We start from the raw sequence: 25,199 nt of genomic DNA, 5'->3' as shown, positions 1-25,199 counted from the left end.
ACTGCCTCCGCTGGCTTGCCTCCATCCCATAGTGCATCCTGGTGCCTTGTGTCCAGATAAGCAGTGCACACACACCCATAGCCATCCACATGATGTACTGTAAAAGGAAACGTGATTCATCAGACCAGGCCACATTCTTCCATTGCTCCGTGGTCCAGTTCTGATGCTCACATGTCCATTGTTACTAGCATTGTCATTGGCACATTCAGCAGACATGGGTCAGCATGGGCACCCTGACTGGTCTGTGGCTACGCAGCCCCATACGCAATAAACTGCGATACACTGTGTGTTCCGACACCTTTCTATCAGTACCATCATAAACTTTTTCAGCAATTTGAGCTACAGTAGCTCGTCTGTTGGATCAGACCCACGGGCCAGCCTTCACTCCTCATGTGCATCAGTGACCCTATCGCCAGTTCACCGCTTTTCCTTCCTTGGACCACTTTTGATAGGTACTGATCACTGCAGATCGGGAACACCCCACAAGGGCTGCAGTTTTGGAGATGCTCTGACCCAGTCGTCTAGCCATCACAATTTAGCCCTTGTCAAAGTCACTCAGATGTTTGAGCTTCCCCATTTTTCCTGCTTGTAAAACATCAACATTGAGGACAGAATGTTCACTTGCTGCCTAATATATCCCACCCACAGATAGGTGCCATGATAACAAGATTATCAGTGTTATTCACTTCACGTGTCAGTGGTCATAATTTTATGGCTGATCGGTGAGATAAGAAACCTGGTCAGTCCGGTGTTACCCATTCAAATTAATTCAAAATGCACCATGCTTAGAACAAAGGAGGTCGCAGATGACAACAGGAAGAGGGCATTGAAAACACATCAGTCTGGAGAAAGCTAGAAAACCATGAATTCTGAGGTGTACCAGAAGATTCTTGAGCAGAACATCCCACCATTTGTCAAGGAGCTAAAGCTGGGCCGAGAATGGGTTGTCCAACAACCCAAAGCACTCAAGCAAATCTACCAAAGAATGACTCAGGAGAACAAGGATTTGTCTTTTGGATTGACCAAGTCATACTGTAGTCCTGACCTACCTGTATTAACTGCACCTGTTTGAACTCGTTACCTGTATAAAAGTCACCTGTCCACACACTCAGTAAAAAAGACTCCAACCTCTCCACAAGACCAGAGAGCTGTGTAAAGACATCAGGGATAAAATTGTAGACCTGCACAAGGCTGAGATGGGCTACAGGAAAATAGGCAAGCAGCTTGGTGAGAAGGCAACAACTCTTGGCGCAATTATTAGAAAATGGAAGAAGTTCAAGATGACGGTTCTCCCTCAATCTGGGGCTCCATGCAAGATTTCACCTCGTGGGGCATCAATGATCATGAGGAAGGTAAGGGATCAGCTCAGAACTACACGGCAGGACCTGGTCAATGATCTGAAGAGAGCTGGGACCACAGTCTCAAAGAAAACTAGTATTAGTAACACACTACGCCGTCATGGATTAAAATCTTGCAGCGCATGCAAAGTCCCCCTGCTCAAGCCAGCGCATGTCCAGGCCTGTCTGAAGTTTGCCAATGACAATCTGGATGATCCAGAGGAGGAATGGGTGAAGGTCATGTGGTCTGATGAGACAGAAATTTAGCTTTTTGGTCTAAACTCCTTTTGCCGTGTTTGGAGGAAGAAGAAGGATGAGTACAACCCCAAGAACAACCGTGAAGCATGGAGGTGGAAACATCATTCTTTGGGGATGCATTTCTGCAAAGGGGACAGGATGACTGCACCGTATTGAGGGGAGGATGGATGGGGCCATGTATCGGGAGATCTTGAGATCGTGACTGGGTCTTCCAGCATGACAACGACCCAAAACACACAGCCAGGGCAACTAAGGAGTGGCTCCGTAAGAAGCATCTCAAGGTCCTAAAGTGGCCTAGCCAGTCTCCAGACCTGAACCCAATAGAACAGAGGTGTCAAACCGGTTCCACGGAGGGCCGAGTGTCTGCAGGTTTTTGCTCTCTCCTTGTACTTGATTGGTTAATTAGGTCACTGATTGGTTAGTTTCTACCCTCACCTGGTTGTGTAGGTATGAACTAGGAACCAATTTATAGGAAAAACCAAAAACCTGCAGACACTCGGCCCTTTGTGGAACCGGTTTGACACCTGTGCAATAGAACATCTTTGGATGGAACTGAAAGTCTGTATTGCCCAGCCACAGCCCTGAAACCTGAAGGATCTGGAGAAGGTCTGTATGGAGGAGTGGGCCAAAATCCCTGCTGCAGTGTGTGCAAACCTGGTCAAGAACTACAGGAACCGTATGATCTCTGTAATTGCAAACAAAGGTTTCTGTACCAAATATTAAGTTCTGCTATTCTGATGTATCAAATACTTATGACATGCAATAAAATGCAAATGAATTACTTAAAAATCATACAATGTGATTTTCTGGATTTTTGTGTTATATTCCGTCACTCACAGTTGAAGAGAACCTAGGATAAAAATTACAGACTTCTACATGCTTTGTAAGTGGGAAAACCTGCTAAATTGGCAGTGTATCAAATACTTGTTCTCCCCACTGTATATATATATATATATATATATATATATATATATATATATATATATATATGTATATATATATATAATTTTTTGGAGTGCATTTTTGGCATTCATTGCTTCATGGGATAGAGGAGAGACAGTGGTACTGGATTGAAAACCATGCTGCTCTGGCATGTGTGTACCGGAGGCAGCAGGCTTAGGCCACAGATATTATTGATGGCTTAGGATTTTTGAGGTCTGACCAAAAAAAACTTTGTTGCATGGTCAATGGCCCCTTCCATTTTATTTTCTGTCTTACATAACTATGCCTCTGTGTCAACTAGTACGCCTATTTGATTGAAAGGTTCTCTCAAGGCTTACCTGTGTGCACGGTGAGCTCAGCCTTACATGACACCGAGCCAGCCAGGTTCTTGGCTGTACAGGTATACACCCCAGAATCTTCCGGACAGGTGTTGACCACCACAAGGGAGCATTCGTTGTCATCGTACACAAATGTGATGTGGCTACTCTCGCACAACAATGTATCATCCTGAAACCAAGCAATGATTGGTTATCATTAGAATCCACACACATAGCACTCATGCGATTAGCCCTACAAACAATCAAAATTTACTTGAAACTCATTGCATTTGTAATATGTACACTTTCCCACATCAAACAAGTAAGATATAATGTAACCACATGGCAAGGTTTAAAACAATGAATGATCAAATATTTATGTCTCCATGTATGCACCTTAAACCACAGGATGTCAGGAATGGGCTTGCCCTCCACAACTACAGCGAAGCGAGGCGTCTCTCCTGTTTGCACGTCCACATCTTCCATAATAGATTCAAAATTTGGTGGTGCTTCAGAGAGGGAACAAGAGAGTTTTGTTAAATAATTTTGTCCCAGTACTCATTATTGCGATATTGATCAGGGCAAAGAGACAAAACCTGAAGTGAACTGAATATCTTTAAGTACCTTGCTACAGCAACACATTTTGATAAAGAAGCTGACTTTAATAATCTATAATCTTCTTCCAAACAATGCAAAACACAAACGTAAACTTGTACACCTAAATCCCATTACAATAATCAGTCATTATTGAACGTACCAGCCATTTCCACACTTAAAAGGCAGGAGTCGCTGCCAAACCTGTTGGACGCCAAACACATCAGCTGCCCCAAGTCATCACTCTTCACATTGAGGATAGTTAGAGAGTGCTGATCGTCATCGGGCATACTCAGCTCATACAGCCCAGGTTTGTTTGGGAGGGTCACTCCCCTCCTGAACATAGAGAACCAGAAGGTATCTTAGATATCCCATTGTCATTGCGCCGGTATGTTAGTTGTGGAAGGTTGCAGGTTTAATACCCGCACAAGCTATACATACTTAATATCATTAAACTTTTGTTTTGAAATTAAAAGCATCTTCTTAAAATGTTTATACAGGTCTAACAGAGAAGGATCTTCTGTTTTATTGTAACTGTGTTGTAAATCGTACCTGGGCCCCAATACATTTTACAGCAACAGTAAATTATTATAGAGGGTCAGTTAGTGTAGTCATCCAGCCTGTGACTTGCCTCTTCCAGATGACTGAAGCGTTGACATGGTTCAAAGTGATGGTGATGGTCACTGACTGATTCTCCTGCACATAGACAATGTCTGGCTTATCAATAATCACTGGAGCCTGCTGAACATAGGGACCTTGGGAGAAATTGAATAATGTAAAGGGATAGTTTATTCAAATTTCAGAAAAAAAAATATATACAGGTGCTGGTCATAAAATTAGAATATCATCAAAAAGTTGATTTATTTCAGTAATTCCATTCAAAAAGTGAAACTTGTATATTATATTCATTCATTACACACAGACTGATATATTTCAAATGTTTATTTCATTTAATTGTGATGATTATAACTGACAAATAATGAAAATCCCAAATTTAGTTTCTCTGAAAATTAGAATATTACTTAATACAAAAAAGTTATTTTTTGAAATGTTGGCCAACTGAAAAGTATGAACATGAAAAGTATGAGGCACTCAATACAGCACTCAATACATAGTTGGAGCTCCTTTTGCCTGAATTACTGCAGCAATGCGGTGTGGCATGGAGTCGATCAGTCTGTGGCACTGCTCAGGTGTTATGAGAGCCCAGGTTGCTCTGATAGTGGCGTTCAGCTTTTCTGCATTGTTGGGTCTGGCGTATCGCATCTTCCTCTTCACAATACCCCATAGATTTTCTATAGGGTTAAGGTCAGGTGAGTTTGCTGGCCAATTAAGAACAGGGATACCATGGTCCTTAAACCAGGTACTGGTAGCTTTGGCACTATGTGCAGGTGCCAAGTCCTGTTGGAAAATAGAATCTGCATTTCCATAAAGTTGGTCAGCAGCAGGAAGCTTGAAGTGCTCTAAAATTTCCTGGTAGATGGCTGCGTTGACCTTGGACCTCAGAAAACACAGTGGACCAACACCAGCAGATGACATGGCACCCCAAACCATCACTGACTGTGGAAACGTTACACTGGACTTCAAGCAATGTGGATTCTGTGCCTCTCCTCTCTTCCTCCAGACTCTGCGACCTTGATTTCCAAAGGAAATGCAAAATTTACTTTCATCAGAGAACATAACACAGCAGCACTTCAGTCCTTTTTGTCTTTAGCCCAGGGGAGACTCTTCTGACGCTGTGTCTTGTTCAAGAGTGGCTTGACACAAGGAATGCGACAGCTGAAACCCATGTCTTGCATACGTCTGTGCATGGTGGTTCTTGAAGCACTGACTCCAGCTGCAGTCCACTCTTTGTGAATCTCCCCAACATTTTTGAATGGGTTTTGTTTTCACAATCCTCTCCAGGGTGCGGTTATCCGTATTGCTTGTACACTTTTTTCTACCACATCTTTTCCTTCCCTTCGCCTCTCTATTAACTGTTAAGTCAGCAGTCTTCCCCATGATTGTGTTGCCTACAGAACTAGACTGAGAGACCATTTAAAGGCCTTTGCAGGTGTTTTGGGTTAATTAGCTGATTAGAGTGTGGCACCAGGTGTCTTCAATATTGAACCTTTTCAGAATATTCAAATTTTCTGAGATACTGAATTTGGGGTTTTCATTAGTTGTCAGTAATAAACATCAAAATGTAAAGAAATAACCACTTGAAATATATCAGTCTGTGTGGAATGAATATATACATTATACAAGTTTCACGTTTTGAATGGAATTTCTGAAATAAATCAACTTTTTGATGATATTCTAATTTTATGACCAGCACCTGTATATACACACACACATCTCCGGAGAATATTAAGAGACTACTACACCTTTTCCTTTTGTTTCCAAAAAAGTCAAAAAGGAAGGTTTTGAGTGAGGAAAAAAAGGGTTAAAATTAAGAGAGAAAGGTCCAGTGGTCGCTTAATTCTTTCTGGAGCTGTATATATATATATATATATATATATATATATATATATATATATATATATATATATACACTCACCTACAGGATTATTAGGAACACCTGTTAATTTCTCGTTAATGCAATTATCTAATCAACCAATCACATGGCAGTTGCTTCAATGCATTTAGGGGTGTGGTCCTGGTCAAGACAATCTCCTGAACTCCAAACTGAATGTCAGAATGGGAAAGAATGGTGATTTAAGCAATTTTGAGCATGGCATGGTTGTTGGTGCCAGACGGGCCGGTCTGAGTATTTCACAATCTGCTCAGTTACTGGGATTTTCACGCACAACCATTTCTAGGGTTTACAAAGAATGGTGTGAAAAGGGAAAAACATCCAGTATGCGGCAGTCCTATGGGCGAAAATGCCTTGTTGATGCTAGAGGTCAGAGGAGAATGGGCCGACTGATTCAAGCTGATAGAAGAGCAACTTTGACTGAAATAACCACTCGTTACAACCGAGGTATGCAGCAAAGCATTTGTGAAGCCACAACACGCACAACCTTGAGGCAGATGGGCTACAACAGCAGAAGACCCCACCGGGTACCACTCATCTCCACTACAAATAGGAAAAAGAGGCTACAATTTGCACGAGCTCACCAAAATTGGACAGTTGAAGAATGTTGCCTGGTCTGATGAGTCTCAATTTCTGTTGAGACATTCAGATGGGAGAGACAGAATTTGGCGTAAACAGAATGAGAACATGGATCCATCATGTCTTGTTACCACTGTGCAGGCTGGTGGTGGTGGTGTAATGGTGTGGGGGATGTTTTCTTGGCACACTTTAGGCCCCTTAGTGCCAATTGGGCATTGTTTAAATGCCACGGCCTACCTGAGCATTGTTTCTGCCCATGTCCATCCCTGTATGACCACCATGTACCCATCCTCTGATGGCTACTTCCAGCAGGATAATGCACCATGTCACAAAGCTCAAATCATTTCAAATTGGTTTCTTGAACATGACAATGAGTTCACTGTACTGAAATGGCCCCCACAGTCACCAGATCTCAACCCAATAGAGCATCTTTGGGATGTGGTGGAACGGGAGCTTCGTGCCCTGGATGTGCATCCCACAAATCTCCATCAACTGCAAGATGCTATCCTATCAATATGGGCCTACATTTCTAAAGAATGCTTTCGGCACCTTGTTCAATCAATGCACAGTATTAGTATGGTGTTCATAATAATCATTTAGGTGAGTGAGGCAAATATCAACGCTTCTCTATTCTCAGAGTCTGCAAATCAAGTGTTTTTTATGGTGCTAAAACAAAAATCCAGAAAATCACATTGTATGATTTTTAAGTAATTCATTTGCATTTTATTGCATGACATAAGTATTTGATACATCAGAAAAGCAGCACTTAATGTTTGGTTCAGAAACCTTTGTTTGCAATTACAGAGATCATACGGTTCCTGTAGTTCTTGACCAGGTTTGCACACACTGCAGCAGGGATTTTGGCCCTCTCCTCAATACAGACCTTCTCCAGATTCTTCAGGTTTCAGGGCTGTCGCTGGGCAATACGGACTTTCAGCTCCCTCCAAAGATTTTCTATTAGGTTCAGGTCTGGAGACTGGCAAGCCACTCCAGGACCTTGAGATGCTTCTTACGGAGCCACTCCTTAGTTGCCCTGGCTCTGTGTTTCGGGTCGTTGTCATGCTGGAAGACCTAGCCACGACCCATCTTCAATGCTCTTACTGGGGGAAGGAGGTTGTTGCCTAAGATCTCACGATACATCGCCCCATCCATCCTCCCCTCAATACAGTGCAGTCGTCATGTCCCCTTTGCAGAAAAGCATCCCCAAAGATGTTTCCACCTCTATGCTTCACGGTTGGGATAGTGTTCTTGGGGTTGTACTCATCCTTCTTTCTCTAAACACCAAAAAGCTCTATTTTTGTCTAATCAAACCACATGACCTTCTCCCATTCCTCCTCTGGATCATCCAGATTGTCATTGGCAAACTTCAGACGAGCAGGGGGACCTTGCGTGCGCTGCAGGATTTTAATCAATGACGGCGTAATGTGTTTTCTAATGGTTTTCTTTGAGACTGTGATCCCAGCTCTCTTCAGGTCATTGACCAGGTCTTGCTGTGTCGTTCTGGGCTGATTGCTCACCTTCCTCATGATTATTGATGCCCCACGAGGTGAAATCTTGCATGGTGCCCCAGACAGAGGGAGATTGACCGTCATCTTGAACTTCTTCCATTTTCTAATAATTGCGCCAACAGTTGGTGCCTTCTCACCAAACTGCTTGCCTATTTTCCTGTAGCCCATCCCAGCCTTGTGCAGGTCTACAATTTTATCCCTGATGTCTTTACACAGCTCTCTGGTCTTGTGGAGATGTTGGAGTCTTTTTTACTGAGTGTGTGGACAGGTGACTTTTATACAGGTAACGAGTTCAAACAGGTGCAGTTAATACAGGTAATGAGTGGAGAACAGAAGGGCTTCTTAAAGAAAAACTAACAGGTCTTTGAGAGCCGGAATTGATATTGGTTTGTAGGTGATCAAATACTTATGTCATGCAATAAAATGCAAAGTAATTGTTTAAAAATCATATAATGCGATTTTCTGGATTTTTTGTTTTAGATTCTGTCTCTCACAGTTGAAGTGTACCTATGATACAGACCTCTACATGCTTTGTAAGTAGGAAAACCTGCACAATCTGCAGTGTATTAAATACTTGTTCTCCCCACTTTATACACACTTATATATTTGCTTTCTTGCTGTCAGCAGTTTTGGAGAAGGTACATTTTATGCTTTCATTAAACACAGTTACCAAATAAATGACTCCCTTTCAACTTTTAGATGCATAAGGATTTTGCACAGTGCTGTGTATAATACTTAAAAAATTGCAATACTACAATATAAAATTAATTTACAATCTTTATGATATGTAATAGATTTTTATTAGATAAGGCAAACATTAACTAGTTGTTTAGGTGTTAGCTAGGCAAGGGGTTAGGGTTAAGTTTAGCAATTTAAATTGAAGTTTTAAGTTAGAGCAAGAGATGATAGTTATAAAAATTGTTAGCTAAAATTCAGAGCAGTTGCAAAGTTTCCAGAAAGTTGGCAGAAAAATATATAATACAACCTCTGGATTGCTAGACAGTTGCCTTATCTCATCCACCCAAACTGTTTATTTGCTTAACATTCTGACTTACGTAACCATACCAAAACTAACATACATGATTCATTCAATTGTCCCAGATTAAGGTTAACTATGTAACATCTAGATTGAGGATGGACTGTTCATTCGAATAAAAGCATCATGCCATCAACTCATGATGCCATTGTTTAATGGCTCATACCTCTGTCAATAAGTTGCACTGGATCTGTGGCAGGAGAGGGTTTGCTAAAGGCTTTGCCAGTGATTGCCAGAACCCTGAAGATGTATCGGACTGCTTTGGAGCAGGTGGTCACTGTGTAGCACGGTTCTTTCAGACTAGACGCTATGATGGTCCACTGGATCGAGCCCAGAGCTTGTTGTTGGATGGCATACATTAACGTTTTGGGATCTGCAATGACATACATACATTTTCAGTATGTGTGAATACACCTGGATAGGACATGATGTTGACAGGTTGTTCAGATACTCGATGGAATTCAAACAGAATTCAAGTGTATTCATTTCGACCAAATAGTTTTATTCAATACGCAATCAATCAATGATTGTCCATTGTACTGTGTGCCTTCCACCTGAGGGTATGGTGTTTAAATTAAGACAGGAAAGCGTATCAAATGTGTACTGCACTGTATATCATTCTTCACTTTTTTATTATTTTATTGCATGGTGTTAAATTTGTCAAGCAGCTCTAGCTCTTAAAATACAGGGATTTCACAGTCCACATTATATGATTGATAGCAATTCTAGTAAAAAAGACAAGTACCAATAGAGGGATCCAGCCAACGCGGTTTCTTCCAACTCAGGGTGATAGTCTTCCCAGTAACAGCCTCTATCACTGGGGGCCCATCTGGAGGGTCTGGAAGAACATCTGAAAAAACCCAAACGGCAAAAGATTCGGTTAACGCTACAATTGTTTTCAAAACATTAAGTGTTCAGTGTACTATATACGTTGCCTTCAAAAGGTTTTCTGACCCATAGATAATGTTCTCGTATTACTGAATTACAAATGCTACACTGACATTCCATAAAATTTGATGTTTTAATTTAAAACGCTGAAATAAAAAATCTGTTAACTTAACCCTAACATTTTAGCCTAACTCATTACATAACCCTTACCCTAGCCCTATCATTAACCTCAAACTAAGATGAAATCACCTTTTTGAGCATTCCATCTCAAATAGACCCCTTGCCCCAAAACCCAAGGGAAACCTCTATATAATAGCAGCTGGACAGTTGGATGAAATAATATGGTTAAAATCGCAGTTGAGGCAGCCCTAGGCAAACCCATGTAACTGATGTGTTTGTTTAAAAAAAATCAGATTATCTAAATAAGAATGTAGAGTTTGAGGCGCATACATGACAGGTACTTTACTTTATTATAACTGTTTTATAAACATTTGACAATTAGCATTGAAAATAAGAATTAGAAAAATCCCTCTTGGATTCCTCACCAGTCACGTAAAGATGGGCGTAGCAGGTTGCCTTGCCAACCTTGTTGGAGATGACACTCTTGTATACCCCTCCGTGGGTGTGGCAAACAGAACGAATGACCAGGCTGTGGATATCTCTGACTGGAATAGAGAAACACAGCAGTGATGAGATTCCCATGTTCCTAAGTAGAACTAAGACAATTATTACATCATGTTAATTTCCCCCAAAACACACTGTTACACTGAAACAGATTAATCAAATGTATGAACACTGTCTGTGTAATGAAAAGTGAATGGAAAAGTTTGCAAAAATATTGAATGACCTAGTGTCGTACGAAACAATGTTGAACTAACAGAGCTGGACTGAAAGGGCCAATTTTGGGGTCATAGACTAAGTGCATTTTAGGCCAATGTTCTCAATTGACCTAGATTTTTTTGGCCTAGTCTAGGATTAATCTGTGTCTGTGAAATCAGCCCATGAAGTAGTTATCAACTTACACTGTGTCATTTTCCTGTCCTCCGTGCTTTCGATCTTCTTGCCATTGTGAAACCACATGATGGTGGGGTATGGAAGGCCGGCCACCTTGCACTTAAGCACGGCTTCCTTGCCTTCGATAACGTCCAGGTCGTACAGAGGTTTGACAAAGTCGGGCATAGTGAAGCGTTCTACTTCATTGTCCGGCATCTCTGGCTCCTCTGGGATGGACGGCATCTTCTCTAGCTTTGCCCTTTGGAATGAGGTCATTTTTTTTATATATAGTGACCTCCAAAAGCATTTGGACAATGACAAAAAAATGTGGGTTCTGTATTCCAGCACTGTGGATTTGAAATGATATATGAACTCTGGTGTTTAAGTGCAGACTGTCATATTTAAGGTATTTTTGGGGGGATATTTATAAATTTCGAATGAATGCACTTTTTACATTGTCCCTCCATATTCAGTGATAGGTTCAATTTCCTTTGCATGCAATGATTGCCTGAAGTCTCCATCTTCTCTTGTGATGATCTACCATGCCTGCACTGCAGTCAACTTTAGTTGCTGCTTGTTCCAGGGACCATTCACCTTTAGTACTGTCTTGTTAAACCATGCTCAGGTGGATTCAGATCAGGTGAATAATTTTTTTATCCTGGAAAAACTCCCCAATAGCTATAGTGTGTTTGGTATCATTTATTTTCCTTTCCGCAAAATTAAGCGTTATCCAGTTTGGGGGAATTTGGTTTATCTAAGCATATCGGAGGTTTATGTACATTTCAAAATGTTTCCTGCTGCTGCCATCAGCGGTTGTCTCATTAATAAAGTGTGCCAGTTCAATTAGCATCCATACATGCTCAAAACACCCCTTTCACTATATTTCACAGATAAGGTGCCATGCCAGTTATTTTCTACCACACATTCCTCTTATAATCACTGGTACAGCTTAATCCTGCCTCCTCTGTCCATAGTCCCATTTTCAAGAACACTACGTTTTTTTTAAGCCATCCTGTTTTTGAGGCTAGCTCGTGCTTTTGCAACTTGCAGTCAAGACTCTGTAGTTCGGCTAGTGGAGTTCACTGCAGATGGTGTTGGCTAACACATCCATGCCTACCTCCTGAAGAGAGTTTCAGATCTTTTGAGAAAATTTTATTTTATGGTGAGCATTCTTTGGTTGTCTACCAGTGTGTTTGCTATTTCTGAACTCAACAGTGCTTTCTTTAATCTTCTTAAGGTTCCAAACATTCACATTTTGGCACACCAAATGTTTTGGCTGTCTCTGAACATTGTCAATTAGTTATTGCAGGCATAGCCTATGCCCCATAACATATATTCTGAAAAGGTCTCACATTTCATAATTTTCTATGTCCTTTCATACCCACTATTGAAAAAAAATGCATTGCAGTTAATGTCTTCAGGCTCTGTATTCGTGCTGTAACTGTCTATTCATGTTGTATAATATTTCATGTTTGATGTTTTTTGTGGACCCGAGGAAGAGAAGCTGCTGCTTTTGGCAGTAGCAAACAGGGTTCCTAATGCAATCCTAATGAGTAACTGAAATATGTCTAAGGTAATTGTATTTCTAAATGTGCATAAAGCTTTTTATTACTTGCAAATTTATTCTGATGCTGTCAGGATCAAGAAAATAATGACTGGATCATGAATAATAATCAGTATGAAAGTTACAAAGGCAACAATAAGAGATGCATGTCACAATTCCTATCGTTGGTGTGGCTCTGTGTAACTTTCTCAGTGATAATTTTTCATGATTCATCTATGATTTTCTATGATCACAACAGAATTAATTTTAATCATCTTTTGTTAATGCTCACAAAAACGTTATTCCAAAATGACGATTCACCATTAGTTTCTTTTTGGTGAAGAAAAGCACACAAAACACAGTAAAACCAAACTGTGAATGCACCCAAAGTATTTGTAAAGTGACAAGTACAATGCTATATATCAATATAATTATGCATGAAGTGATGTCAGATATATACCGTCTCCAAAGCTTTGTTTCTCATGACTAGGATGCCAGTAGATTTCAGGAGCAGGACATGACATCCTCTTTGTGTCTGACCAACATAAAGGCATGTACAGCTAGGAGATATAGGCCTATCTGGTTCCAATGATTACGGTCATGATGCTTTTGTATTGTCATGAACTGTATTTTGTCAGTTCAAGTAAAGTGACACAGGATGAGCATAATGCTAACATAAAGCGTATTTTCTCAGTTGAAGTAAACTGACACAATGTATATTTATTTATTCAAAAGAAAATGACAGAAAGGTCATGGCACAAAATCTACACTAACATCAATTGCATGAGTAGAATGGTCTTCTTTGGCCTAAAGATAATGTATAAGACACACATACACACATATACACAGACACACACACACTTATACACCGATCAGCCATAACATTCTGACCACTGACAGGTGAAGTGAATAACACTGATAATCTTGTTATCATGGCACCTGTCAGTGGGTGGGATATATTAGGCAGCAAGTGAACATTCTGTCCTCAGTGTTGATGTGTTAGAAGCAGGAAAAATGGGGAAGCATAAGGATCTGAGTGACTTTGACAAGGGCCATATTGTGATGGCTAGACGGCTGGGTCAGAGCATCTCCAAAACTGCAGCCCTTGTGGGGTGTTCCTGGTCTGTAGTGGTCAGTACCTATCAAAAGTGGTCCAAGGAAGGAAAAGCGGTGAACCGGCGACAGGGTCATTGATGCACATGAGGAGTGAAGGCTGGCCCGTGGGTCTGATCCAACAGACGAGCTACTGTAGCTCAAAATGCTGAAAAAGCCGCAGACCAGTCAGGGTCTCCTGTCCACTGCTGAAAGCGCCTACAATGGGCATGTGAGCATCAGAACTGGACCACAGCGCAATGGATGGCCTGGTGTGTGTGTGTCGCTAACCTGGAGAACACATGGCACCAGGATGCACAAGGGGAAGGAGGCAAGCCGGTGGAGGCAGTGTGATGCTTTGGGCAATGTTCTCCTGGGAAACCTTGGGTCCTGCCATTCATGTGGAAGTTACTTCGACACGTACCACCTACCTGAGTATTGTTTCAGACCATGTGCACCCTTTCATAGCAACGGTATTCCCTGATACCATTGGCCTGTTTCAGCAGGATAATTCACCCTGCCACAAAGCAAAAATAGTTCAGGAATGGTTTGAGGAACACAACAACGATTTCCAGGTGATGACTTGGTCTCCAAATTCCCCAGATCTCAATTCAATCGACAATCTAGTCTGTACATTTTATGTTTAATGTCCATTCCAATGTTATTCTTGTCTGTTCTTTTTCACAGACTAGATTGTTAACTATATTGCCTTATAAATTTCAATGACGCTTTTATTGTGATAAAGAAAATCTGAGTGCTGCCATCATAATATCCTGCTGCTAAAATAACGCTAATGAAGCCTCAAATGGCCATGGTTAGTTGAGGCCAGGATCACTATGTCCACTGCTTAACACAGGCTGAAACTACATATATTTTTATGATAAATCTGTAAACAATGTTAACATTCTTAGATTAGAAAAGGTATTGTTTTGACATTTTACAACTAGTTAGCCAACTTAATAATATTGACGATTGCATTACATTTGCTAGTATACTTTATCAGACACATTTTAACTATAATATATGGCTGCTGCTAATGCAAGATTAATGTACAAGATTACATTTTGTTTCGAATATTTAGTAGAAATTTACAGCAGTACCTTCTTTCATTACTGTTAGGCTAGTCTGGTGAGACCCTGACTGGTCAGTTGCTAAAAGTATCATGACATGGACCAACGCCTGGTCTGTTCAGTGTGTTCACTGGAAAGGAGTGGGAGCAGCAAGGGACTCAACCATTTTACAGGGAAGGGGGGACTCAAAGATATTGGAATGGGTTACCATAGAGATTAATTTTCGTTCCCCGGAAGGAATGATGAACGAAATGAACGGTGATCCAAGGCTCTTTCAGATCTTCGATTGTTGTTCACTGGAAGGAACGCTGAATGAAATTTATGATGATCCACGGATCTTCGAATCTCGTTCACCGGAAGGAATGATGAATGAAATGAAAGCTGATCAGTGGATCTTTAAGCACTTCGGATCACCTGAGAACGAAGGAAGGCGAACGACTAATGAGGTCGTATATAATAAATAAGTCTTTCAATCTTTTGGATCTCTGAGTCTCTCATTTATCATCATCCTTAATGATCCAAAGTAAGAAACGTTAGCTACAATAGATATTAGGACAGCAGGCTGTTATTCACCTGTCAAATGATTATATTATATACAGATCTATTGGTAATACTGTAACTATCAGGACTCGATTAAACCTTTTCTCATGGTCCTTTCCACCCCACAATCACCAGAAAGGAATGACAATGACTAAGGCAAGATAAGGAGAAAAAGGTATTTGGTCTATTATCATGTATTAGATTAAAATAGATTTAAAAAGTAGTGTACATTTTAAAAGATGTAATGATCTAAATTGAACCTTTATCTTGCCTCTTGATTTAGACTGTGGACAATGAGTTGCGCTTGTGCGTTTTTTTGTACAATAATTCATTTTTAAATCTTCTAATAATACACATAATGAACATGGTTTCGCTGATAGCTGTATGGTATAGCATGTACTCTTAGTTAGAGTACTACAGTTCCTTCCTATTCCCATCTTTATAAGAATTGTTGCCCGACGCAGACAGCTATTTGAGGGAGTGCTAGACTTCCCCAGGGGGAGTGACTGACTGACTCAAATGAACAAATGAATACATTATTTTTACTGAACGATTCGAAAAAGATCTGAATCTTAAAGTGGTCAAAACTAATCGACATAGGCTACAGGTCTATACAAACTCCGAGCTTGTGAGCTGTGTTTAGGACTGGTCAATAAAACAGCTTTGAAAATAACCCAACTGCATTTCTTCCAACACATGCTAGTCAGAGTTTCCTGGTTCTATAAAGGGGTGCAAGGATTTATTTTTGCCCTAGTGCTCACAAACCTGATTCAAATTCTACCCTAGTACTTACACACATAACAAAAAAAAACTGATAATCAAAAACACTCTTACTAAAAAGAAAGTTAGTAAAACCTATAGGGTTCCTCAATATGTCCTCTAAATGGAACCTTGTATAAATAACACTTTGCAGAGGGTTCAATATAGGCTTCTTCAAAAAGAATCCCTGTGTATGATTCTAACTAGAACACTATATAAAGGGTTCTACTAAGAAACCTAAAGGTGTATCAATCTGCGTTTTAGATCAGAACATGGTCACTGCACTGTACCCACTTGAACCAAATGTTTTGAAATCACCCAAGTAGTTCATCAAGTAGGCCAAGGTGGCTGTTTCACATAAAAAATATAGCCTAAATTATATAGAAAGTATATAATTAAATACAATTAGGACTTATATTATATTAATGAGATTATATACTATAATTGTATTTTTTTAATTGAAAGTATATACATTTTTATCCGGAAATATCCAGTCATATCCGGAAATCTAGAACCGTGAAAGGTGTTCACTGTTTTGTTGATTGATCCCGGTAATTAATGGGAACAGACAGATTGTGCAAACAAAGCTGTCTGAATTTTTGCCAAGTAGGGTTCATGCTAGCTATTTGTCACATCATACAAAACTAGATAGGCCTATCACCTAGCTGTACATGGCCTTATGTTGGTGATTAGTCATATAGAGGATGTCTTATGTTGATCATTGTTCACAAAGAGGATGTCAGGTCCAGCTCCTAAAATCTACTAGTGCTGGCATCCTATTCATGAGAAACAAAGCATTGGGGAAGGTGACAAACTACAGTTTATGAAAATGTCATGATAGCATTATGACCAGCCTACTGTATGCCACATGAAGTACAGTTTATGACAATATAAAAGAAGCATTATGACCATAATTTGCCTCGACTGCACATCTAGAATGCCATTTGTACACGCACAACAATTTATCCCACTTGTAACATACAATACACTTTATACTTGTACATTTTATACTAACCGTAACCTGGCATCTTCAGTTAGCCTTCATTGCACATGTAGTATTGCCATTTGTATTGCATTTGCCTTCATTTCACATCTATACATTCCACTTGCAATATACATATACTTAATACTTTTACATTTTCTGCCCTCTTCTATTTACACTTCATTTGTACTTGTTCAATGACAAAGTTGAATCTAATCAATCAAAACCTAATAATCATTGGAACCAGATAGGCCTATCACGTAGCTGTACATGCCCTTATGCTGGTCATCAGTGTACAAAGAGGATGTCATTTCCTGCTCCTGAAATCTACTGCCGGCATCCTCGTCATGAGAAACTAAGCAAAAATCTGACATCACTTCGTTGCATAATTATATTGATATGTAGCATTTATAGTGAAATGTAATATAAAAATACTGTTTATAAGAAGACTGGTGCTACAGAACCAATCAAATTTCAATAAAATGTATTTATAAAGCCCTTTTTACAACAGCAGTTGTCACAAAGTGCTTTACAGAGACACCCGGCCTTAAACCCCAAGGAGCAAACAACAATAGTTTTGAATTTCAGTGGCTAGGAAAAACTCCCTAAGAAGGTTGAATTTTAGGAAGAAACCTAGAGAGGACCCAGGCTCAGAGGGGTGACCAGTCCTCTTCTGGCTGTGCCGGGTGAGATATTAAGAGTCCAATTGGAATAATACATTTCTCTGGGGCTAAATCCAGAGTCTATTTGATTTTAGACTAGGTCAGAAGTATGACCAGGTGGACAAGGACAGGGACAGCAACGGGCCCCCCAGGTAATCCGCAGGTGTGGACCAGGACCTCATCTCCTCCTAAAATTTAAAACTGGAGGAGACTGAGAAAAGTTAATAGTGCATTCCTCATATCCCCCAGCACAATAATATAGCAGCGTAACACCTTGGAACTGAGAACGGTTTGTTCTGTTTTGACTTGTATCATAATTGTGTCATAATGTTTCAAAATATGTGTCATTACAGTGTCGTGACCATGTTATGACAGGATATGACATGTTATGGCAGCTGACATGACATGTTATGGCAGCTGACATGACATGTTATTACATGGTTATGACTAAGTCATGGCCATGTTATGACACTGTACTTCATGTAAAGTGTTACCCTAGTTAGTGCAAGTTTAGTCAAAATCAGGCCAATGGTAACTGATATATCAGGTGGATTAGCTAGACTAATATCCCTGGAGATGTTTACCAAACTTCACTTCTCACCCCGTGGACAATATTTGCAACATGTTTTGTTACAAATCAAATATCTTTGACTGCTTTATCATTGTAGTTTAGTAAATGCCAACACTCACCAATTAACTAAGGCATGGTGGGTTATGAGAAATTTTGTGTGACATTCACACGCACCAAGGCAGAATTATTGTTCCTCTCCGAGGTCATCATGGGGAACAGAAATGTAGCTTACTGAAATAATTTTTGAGGTGGTGTGTTCATACATTTGAGATGAAATAGCAGGTCTGGGCTCCTGGACGTAGAGCTCGGCGGAGCACTCGGCATCACCATGCGGATTGCGTGCAATGACTGTATAGAAGCCCTCATCCTCATTGGTGACATGAGAAATGATGAGGGAGTGACGGCCGCCTTCTTGTAAGATGTGCACATCATCACTCTCTGCCAATGTATGGTCTATGAAGAGAAAAGGATGTGCACATTTTGAGACATTGTCGTGATTTTGAGACATTGTCTTGATTTAATTAGCAAAACCTTGTGCATGCTCGCTGAAAACGTACAAAACATGGGGTAATTAGTATGTAGATATTGTAACTGCACTGTAAATATCAATTTAAGTAAACAGGTGTATAGACGTATAGATAATTACATGGACCCCTAACAACCCTGTAAAATACCCCCAGAAAAGCTGAAGAATTTGTGTTTTCCCGTATAGCAATACGCAATACTGGAACGCAATGTTATATAGTGATGAATTAACCTGGTCCAAAATCTGCTTTCTTTAAACTACAATGTTTATTGCCAAAATTGTACAAACATATCTGAAACCAGACTTGAACATAATGGTTCTCATACCAAAATGTCCCCAGCTGACTCTGGGACGTGGTGTTCCGCTGACCTTGCAGTCAAAACGGGCATTGCGTCCCTCAATCACCTCTAAGACGTCCAGCTTACGTGTAAACAGGGGCTCAATAGAAGGGATTACTTTGAGTTGGCCACTCGAGGTCAGCTCCTCTAAAACGAAACAAAGTAGAGCAACAAACTTGAAAATGATCTGGAAAATGTTACAAGTTAAAATAAACAGTATTGCTTTTAATAATTCAACTGCCACTCAGGCAATTCCCATAGCACCAGTATCATTCTAGGAAAGTCGATCATTGCTTAAAGATACCCTTGTGTGATTTAAGATTTAAAAAGAAAGATGACTAAAAATGTTTTAATTTTTTATTCATGAATGAAAAGGAAAGTGCATACCTTTTGCCGAGGTCAATTTGCAAGTATACGTGCCACTGTCGTCCTCATGCACTGAGTTGAGAAGCAGCCTGCATCTCTTTCCATCAAAATGCATCTTGCAGTTGAGCAGAGCCGGCTGGATCAGTTTTCCATCTGCTAACCAATCGACGTCCGTGTCCACTGGCCCAATTATGTAGCACTCAAACAAGACCGTCTCACCTGCGTTCGCTGTGATGTCCTTCACTGGACGGATGATGGCCAGGCCCGGCTCAAACGAGGGCACTAGAGGATACACAAGACAAAAACGACTCTTCTGTAAATCATGTTTCATGTTATCTGTCAGTCAACACAGGTCAGTCGTTTACTAAGGTATTTACTTTAGTATATCACCTGTATATTTAACGTGGAGGACTAATGTAACATGGATTTTAGTAAAAGAACCACAAAGTCTGCTGAAATAATAGTTTTCCAAAAAATCTGAAAAAAAAGGTTTTGAGTGAGGAACAGAAGCATTCAATTTGCAGTGGTCTCTTAATTTTAACCCTTCTGTTCCTCACTCAAAACCTTCCTTTTTTACTTTTTTGGAAAGGAAAGTGTGCAGTGGTCTCTTAATTCTTTCTGGAGCTGTATTTTGCCTCTAGCCCACTACTGCTATTACAGCTGCATTTACTGGAATGAAAACTATTATTTCAGCAGAATTTGTTGTTATTTTACTAAAATCCATGTTACATGTCTTCCACATAAAATAAATTATTTTGAAGTGGATTTTAAGGTTTGTTTAAAAAGTGTCACAGAGAGGCCTTGAGTGCATAGTTCATAGCTTCTTACTACACGTATCACTAGACTAGCAGTGTTACAAGATAGTTAAAGGTGATACATTATTGTTATTCAATGTTTTACATTATCTGATTAGCTCAGAATAAGTTAAGGGGATGGAAATATACACCCAACAACTGTACTGCCTGTACCTTTCACCTCCAGTTTGCTTTCGCACTGCTTCGTTCCATACTCGTTGATGATCTTGCAGGTGTACACTCCCGTATCCGACTTCTGAGCAGACTTGATGGTCATTTCAAAAGTGCCGTCCTCAGCCTCACGCACAGTGTGCCGCAAGTCTGTTTTTATTGTGACCCTGTCCCTCAGCCTTAACAAAGACAGAGGTCTGTATTTAGCACTAATTAAAGATGAACAATGTACTGTGAAGAACAGTAAACTGGTTTCATAATGACTACAGGTAAAGGTGACACAAAAACCTAGCAACCATTGTCTTATCAATGTGAACCATGCCGATGTGGAGCATTCTCAAAACATGAAGAAAAAGATGTGTGACTAGTGTTTCTCGATATTGTAGCAATATCTCTTGTGTTAAGCTTTGTCAGTTAGGATGACATAAACACAATGCAGATTAGTTAAGGATATGATGACGTCGGGAAACCTACCAATAAAGCATGGGTTTGGGCTGCCCACTTATTCGAACAGACATGGTGACCTCTTGCCCCTCAATAACTGCTTGATCATTCATAGTTACCTGTTAAAACGGAGGATGAGCCATTTTGAAATGGGAGCTGAGAGCACAAAAACGTAATTCCATGCATTCACATTAAAACGGGCAATCTGAAGTTGCTACAAAACATTTAGGACCATTAAATCTAAACTATGAATATGAGATCAGTTCCATGTCTCCATCCCAGCACCTCAGCTTTTTACAGAAACAGGGGAAAAGGAGATGTGGGCTGTTCTTTTTTCAACCGCTGATTCCCGCTTTAAAATGCGAACACCCAATGCATGCTGGATGAGGTGAATAACCATATATAATGAAGTGTTTTGAGATTTATTGAAAGGATATTTCAAAATTAAATACATGTTCAGTGTTCTCAATAAAAAAAATAGCTAAATCCTCAGCAATCCCTTGACCCTAGGCCTAAGTCTCTCACAAGTGCCTATTGTGTTATGGAAAGTCAATGAGAGCCAGGAGACACAATACGTTGAAGAGATCCTCTTGAGAACATAATGCAGTCCAACCTGGAAGGCAGGGGGCTCCTTGAATCGAGTGTCGACTATCTCCCTGGAATTGGACCCTCCAAAGTCCATGCCTTCCTCCAGTGGGCTGAGGTACTCTTCATCCGATGTGATAGGGCTACTGATGTCTCTGGGAACACCCAGGTTCCCTTGTGGCTCCTGCACAGGCTCTGTCAAATACATACAGTGTTGAAATTAGGGTAAAAACAAACTTAAATCGTCTCAGTAAGATGTTGGGCCACCATGAGCCACCAGAACAGCTTCAATGCACCTTGGAATAGATTCTAGGGGTTTCTGATACTCTTCTGGAGTTAAGCAACACCATTCTTCCAAAAGATATTCCATCATTGGGTGCTTTGATGATGTTGGTGGAGAGCGCTGTCTAACACGTCAGAACAAACTCTTCCATAGGTGTTCAATAGGGTTGAGATCTGGTCACTGCAAAGGCTGTAGCATATGACTCACATGATTTTCATACTCATTAAACCATTCCCTAACCCCTCGTGTCCTGTGGATAGGGTTACTGTCATCCTGGAAAAGAACCAATAATGAACATTCTTTTAAAGTCACTTATATCCTTTCCTCTTGCCACCTTGACCCAAAATCGAGGTCAACTGGGCCTGCTCAACATTTTTATACATGCTACAGCGCATAATTCATATAGATAGTAATTAGATGAAGAGTAGACTTTATTTTCCATTTTGTAATCCCAGTAGCAAGAAAAACTGCATGCAAAAGTGAACAAGGCTTGACTATTATTGTGTTGAGTCTTATATGTGACTTGTTCCCACTGTATTTTAAGAGTATATGGTGAAAATATGGTAAAAAAAAAATAGATGCTGTGACATGGTCTCCACTTACAGCTACACTAACCCTACACCCTACATGTGACTTGATCTAAAAAAAAAAAGAGAATAATTGAAAATAGGATGCAATAGCAAACATACAGACTTCCAATATATAATGTATGTTGCTTGTTAGATATGTTGCATAGGCTACTAAATAGGGGCATCTAGCATTATTCGCCACCTGAAAAAAATTATGTGATATTGCAAGGCATGCCTGTAGTGTCAGGCTTATGTTTGCAATGGATAATTGTAATTCTACTGGAAAATAAGTGGCAGGAGAGTCAAGGAGTGAGCAAAGAGCAGCAGCCCAGAGACTCCGAAAGCAAAGTAGCCAGTTGAGGAAATTGCACATGCACAGAATATATCAACACATGTAACTAAGCTTGCATTCCAGAAAACCCAGAGTTGTTCAGTTGAGCTGACAGGTAAAATAAATGTATATGTAATCAATGTTGTTTAATAATTCAGTATTAATTCATAAGAAATCATTGTTAATTGTAAACATCATGTACAATCCTGTTGAAAATAAAATGTATTTTCAATAAAAAATAGTACAAAGACAACATATCAGATGTTGAAACTGAGATATTTTGTTTCTTGACAGAAATATGCCCAATTTGAATTTGATGCCAGTGACACATTTCAAAACAAGAAAAAGAACCAGGCAAGCCTAGATCGGCCAGGCTGCGATTAGAAGGAATGAATGTTGTTGCCCTATCCTGTGTGACAGGCTGTGTTGTTAACCACTACGCCATTAAGCTATACGTGTGCAGAGTGTTCAGCATTGTTAAAACAATTAGTCAAACCTCCATGTTTGTCAAAACGAGTTCCCTACATTAGCTAACATCCAAATCAACAACAGGTATAACAGGGTTGACACACTATATTCAACAGGCTAAAGAGTAGATGGACCATCTAGCTTATTATTAGCATGCAGTTTAAAAGACAGCATCCGTGATGGTATTGGGGTGCATTAGTGCACACGGCATGGGTAACTTGCCATGGCATGGGTAATCTGTGAAGACCCATTAGCGCTGAAAAATATGTACAGGTTTTGGAGCAACATAGGCTGCCATCCATACAGTGGCTTTCCTAGAAGATTTTACATGGGGTGGCAAGTTAAAATTCAAAGGTGGCATATCACTCTATTGTCGGTTATGTCCACTTCTTTTATACAAATCCAGCTACTGAAAACAGACAGTGTAATGTCTTGCTAATAAATACCATACATGTTCTGAATTTTGATGGCATTCATTTTAAGTTTCATATAGGGAATGCTATGGAAATTCTTAACTAAGATGCATTTGAGAAATGTCTGCCTTTCTATGGCCTGGTATGTAACTATTTTCTTTGATTGTGACAAACATGTCTGTATAATATCAGAGGATTACTAGGTACTCAGACCATCTGTTCTTCTGCCTAGACCAAGAAGGTTATCAGTCCTTTGTTTTTTAGGAATGTGGTCCTTGGGGGGAAGTAAGGCCTGTTTAGGTAAACACATCAGTAAACATTATGGCAGGAAGGATAAGGTGGGTGGACAGCCCTCCCATTGGGTAAAACCTATGTGACACAAGACAGATGGGCAGCATCTTACCACACACCTTTTTTTACTATAAGTACTGATGATTTTCATGTATTAAGTTAGAGACTCCTCAGATGATTATTCGTTTGACTTGTCGCTCTATTTGCAAATAAACTATTAAATTGTGCAAGAGAATTTTGTCTCTGTCCTTACTCCTTTAAAAGTTCTGATCGATGAAATTGCCACACAGGAACTCCCAACATGCAGAGATTTTGCACATTTAAAAGACTCATACCATACCAAACTATATATAAATATTTTTTCATTTTTTTATTACAACAGTAAATCACATATGCCCAAACATCACATTTTGTTGATGTTATAGAGATGTCCAGAGACATCTTATTTAGAATGACTGTAGATAAACCTAAACTTTCTCCACAGATGAAATCAAAAATTATATTATTGGTAATTTATCGTAACTATAATAAAGGCTGCTGCTAATGCAATTATTACATTTTGTATCGTACTGTATATTTAGTAAACATGTGCAGCAGTACCATATTTCATTACTACTAGGCTAATCTAGAGCGATCCTGACTGCTGCTTTATAGTGATGTGCAGTTCGTGAACGATTAGTTTATTTTGAATTTAAAAAAATTGTAACTTGGGACTCAAAAGTAATTGGTTCTAGTGACTTGCTCAATCGTGGAATACGCTGTTAGTTTTATTTTCACAAAGAAAAATTGTTTAAGACAGTAGCATTATAAAGACATGTTTGTAACAGATAATTGGACACATGCTAGATCTAAAATAATTAGTTTAATGTAGTAGCAGATTTTTGATTGTAATGATAAACACATGAAATCATACACCAAGCCTTTGCCTAAGTAAGAAAGACTGTATGCATTACTGACACAAAGGGACAAAACTTTTTACTTAACAACTCGACAAGATGCTTTTTACTGAACGACTCGCACTAGTTGCTTAGAGTATCATGGACCGATGCCCAGTGCATTCACTGGAAGGGAACTGGAGCAGCACGGGACTACGGGACTCAACCATTTTACGGGTAAATGGGGGATTGAAAGATATTGGAACGGGTATGGGTAACCATAGAGATAAACAACTAAAGTAGAAAAAATATAATACCATTCAATAAAATTAAATATCAATACATTATAGCAGACACTCCTGACAGCTAGGATGGCAAGAATTTTTTAAAGTGTGGCAGCTGCCACCCCTTGTCACCACGTGGTTTCGCCAGTGCCTCCAGACGACATCTTTTTCAGGGAAGGCCTTGCTTATTTCAGCAGGACAATGCCAAACAACATTCTGCACATACTACAAGAGCATGGCTCTGTAGTAAAAGAGTCTGAGTGCTAAACTGGCCTGCC

At 39.8% G+C, this 25,199-nt stretch overlaps 1 protein-coding gene across 1 annotated transcript in view; it reads right to left on the bottom strand.

Moving 5' to 3' along the window:
• spegb (striated muscle enriched protein kinase b) overlaps positions 1–25,199 on the bottom strand; it is an 87,729-nt gene that overhangs the window by 29,013 nt on the left and 33,517 nt on the right. Inside the window, 14 exon segments of the mRNA XM_010898053.5 lie at positions 2,876–3,044; positions 3,251–3,363; positions 3,612–3,784; positions 4,080–4,203; positions 9,250–9,456; positions 9,829–9,933; positions 10,517–10,636; positions 10,994–11,223; positions 18,447–18,636; positions 19,036–19,194; positions 19,435–19,695; positions 20,382–20,557; positions 20,853–20,941; positions 21,436–21,602. Of these exon segments, the coding sequence (XP_010896355.5) occupies positions 2,876–3,044; positions 3,251–3,363; positions 3,612–3,784; positions 4,080–4,203; positions 9,250–9,456; positions 9,829–9,933; positions 10,517–10,636; positions 10,994–11,223; positions 18,447–18,636; positions 19,036–19,194; positions 19,435–19,695; positions 20,382–20,557; positions 20,853–20,941; positions 21,436–21,602 (2,283 nt within the window).

Source organism: Esox lucius, chromosome 16 (genome assembly GCF_011004845.1).
Source record: "Esox lucius isolate fEsoLuc1 chromosome 16, fEsoLuc1.pri, whole genome shotgun sequence".
Classification (NCBI taxonomy): domain Eukaryota; kingdom Metazoa; phylum Chordata; class Actinopteri; order Esociformes; family Esocidae; genus Esox; species Esox lucius.
Note: the sequence above shows the minus strand (reverse complement) of the source record. Positions and strands in the feature narration are given on the sequence as shown.